This window comes from Otolemur garnettii, unplaced genomic scaffold (assembly GCF_000181295.1).
Source record: "Otolemur garnettii isolate 467f Iridium unplaced genomic scaffold, OtoGar3 scaffold00095, whole genome shotgun sequence".
NCBI lineage: Eukaryota > Metazoa > Chordata > Mammalia > Primates > Galagidae > Otolemur > Otolemur garnettii.
Window position 1 is genome coordinate 4,136,767 of NW_003852490.1, and position 2,421 is coordinate 4,139,187.

The 2,421-nt window shown below is 39.0% G+C and overlaps 1 protein-coding gene across 1 annotated transcript in view; it reads left to right on the forward strand.

Moving 5' to 3' along the window:
* HEATR5B (HEAT repeat containing 5B) overlaps nucleotides 1-2,421 on the forward strand; it is a 94,833-nt gene that overhangs the window by 43,766 nt on the left and 48,646 nt on the right. Inside the window, exon 19 of the mRNA XM_023516670.1 lies at nucleotides 103-272. Within this exon, the coding sequence (XP_023372438.1) occupies nucleotides 103-272 (170 nt within the window). The remainder of the gene's footprint in view (nucleotides 1-102; nucleotides 273-2,421) is intronic.

Here is a 2,421-nt window from a genome sequence, read left to right on the forward strand (position 1 = left end):
AATTGGAAGAAGGAGTTATTCAGAGATAATTATTTACTAAGAATATTTTTGATGATACTAACAAAATGATAATATTTTACTTATTTTTTAATTTTCTACTAGGGAATGGAGCAACAATTTCTACAATTCGTTCCTCTTGCTTGGTGGGCTGTGCAATAACACAGGACCATTCTGATTCTCTTGTTCAGGCAGCTGCCATCTCTTGCCTTCAGCAGCTTCACATGTTTGCACCACGACATGTCAATCTATCTAGTCTCGTTCCTAGCCTTTGTGTAAGTATAAAGCTGTTTCACTCATTGATTTATTTAGAGAGCCCCCATATCCTTTCCCAAAAGACCAAACTGGACCAAGACAAAAAATGTAAGTTTCCTGTATTGTGAACTCTAGGGTGTTAGTTTCAGTAGTCATTTTAGTCTTTCCTACTTAGAATTTAATTTCCTAAAGCTTAATTGATAACTTCTGAGGATCTGTTGTTATCATTGCAGTTGTTAATTTATTCATTCAACAAATGCTTGTAGATCACCTATTATATGTCAAGAACCATGGAAAGTACTGGAGGTCCATTTGTGCATGTGACAAGAGGAAGTCTCTGTCATAACAAAATTTATAGTTTACAAAGGAAAATGGATGGCAATAATTGTTTACAAATAAGTGCTAGAAAAGGCTACAGGAGAGAGAGAGCAATTGAAAACATGTAACAGGAGGCCTGTCAGAACCCAGGCATTTAAAAAAGATTTACCTGAAAAAATTATATTTAAGGTGTGATTTGCAGGATAAATAGAAATTTGTTTGCAGAGGGGCATAATATTAGACTAGACCACATTTACTTTTAGTCAGAAGGGGAAATGTGTAAACGGTTCTGAAATGAGAAAGAGTGTGATATATTTCAGGACCCAGTTAGTCAGTATGGTAACACTGACAGAAGAGGGAGCAGCAGGGCAGAGGGGAGCACAGTGAAACTGGGCCTTCAGACAAGTGACACTCCTATAGACTTTCCAGATATATTAAACTTTGTACTTTATCCTACAAGCAGTGGGAAACCATTAAAGAGTATTCTGCAGGGGAGCAACATGATCAGATTTGCACTTCCTCTTTTCTTTTCTTTTCTTTTTTTTTTTTTTTTTGAGATAGAGTCTATGTTGCCCTTGATGGAGTGCTGTGGAGTCACAGCTCACAGCAACCTCAAACTTTTGGACTTAAGCAATTCTTTTGCCTCAGCCTCACAAGTAGCTGGGACTACAGGTGACCTCCACAACGACTGGCTATTTTTGTTGTTGTTGTTGCTTAGCAGGCCTGGGCCAGGTTCGAACTCGCCAGCCCCGGTGCATGTGGCTGGCGCCCTAACCACTAAGTGAAGGAGGCCAAGCCAGATTTGCATTTTTTACATTTCATTCTTGCTGCATGATGGAGAATGTACTCAACGGGGTCAGAGTATGGTATTCTAGAAAGAAGGTAATGATTTGCTCTAAGTCGATAATAATGGGAATACAGAAAATGGATTTGAGTGAATTTAAGAGGAAAGATTGACAGTTTCTTGATGAATTGGCTCTGGGTGGGGGCCAGAGAAGAGAAGGATGTGGCCTAGTTTTCTGATGTGAACATTGTAATTCCCCTGAGACTGGCAACATTGGAGGAGAAGGTTGGGACAAGTGGTTATCATTAATTCTATTTTATGTATGTGTAGATAGTTGGTTACATGGGCCTAGAGGTCAGAAAAGAGAGGTCTGGTTAGGTCTGGTAAACTGGGGAGGTATAAGCATTTAGACGGCAAATAAAGACTTGAGAGTAGATGAGATCATCCTGAAGAGAGTGCTGAATGAGGAACCCAACAGAAACAATGAAGGCAGTTGACAAAAAATAGGCAGAAGCAGTCAGATAGATTAAAGGAAAAACAGAGGTTGTGTTGTTTACAGAAGCCAAATGGGGTAGAGAAGTGGTGCTTTTGGAAAAATAAGCAAGCTGATTCTAAACTTTCTATGCAAATGCAAAGGTCTTTTAAAGACCAATGAAGTTGGAGAATTTATTATACTTACTATCAAGATTTACCAGAGGCTCTAGTAAGAAAGACAGCGTGGTACTGCAAGTGTAGACACATGGACAAAAGGGACACAGTAGAGTGTACACGTAAACACGGGCATGGAACTGAAGACTGTGGTGTGTGGACCACTACAGTTCAGTGTGCAAAGGATCCTCTTTTCAGTACACTTGTACAGGGATCCTAAGGTACTGTTGGTTGTACTTTGCATTTCTAGTAACAGATACTAAAATGAAAAAGAAAAGTATCCCTGAGAATCACTGAAAAGGAGTTTTTGAAAACGCTTTGTAAAGTATTTTATTTCTTTTACTTTGGCTCTGCTGGTCAACATTGGCTGTATCTTCTTAGCCACAATTCTCTGATATTCTGGTGTTCTGTTTCATTAT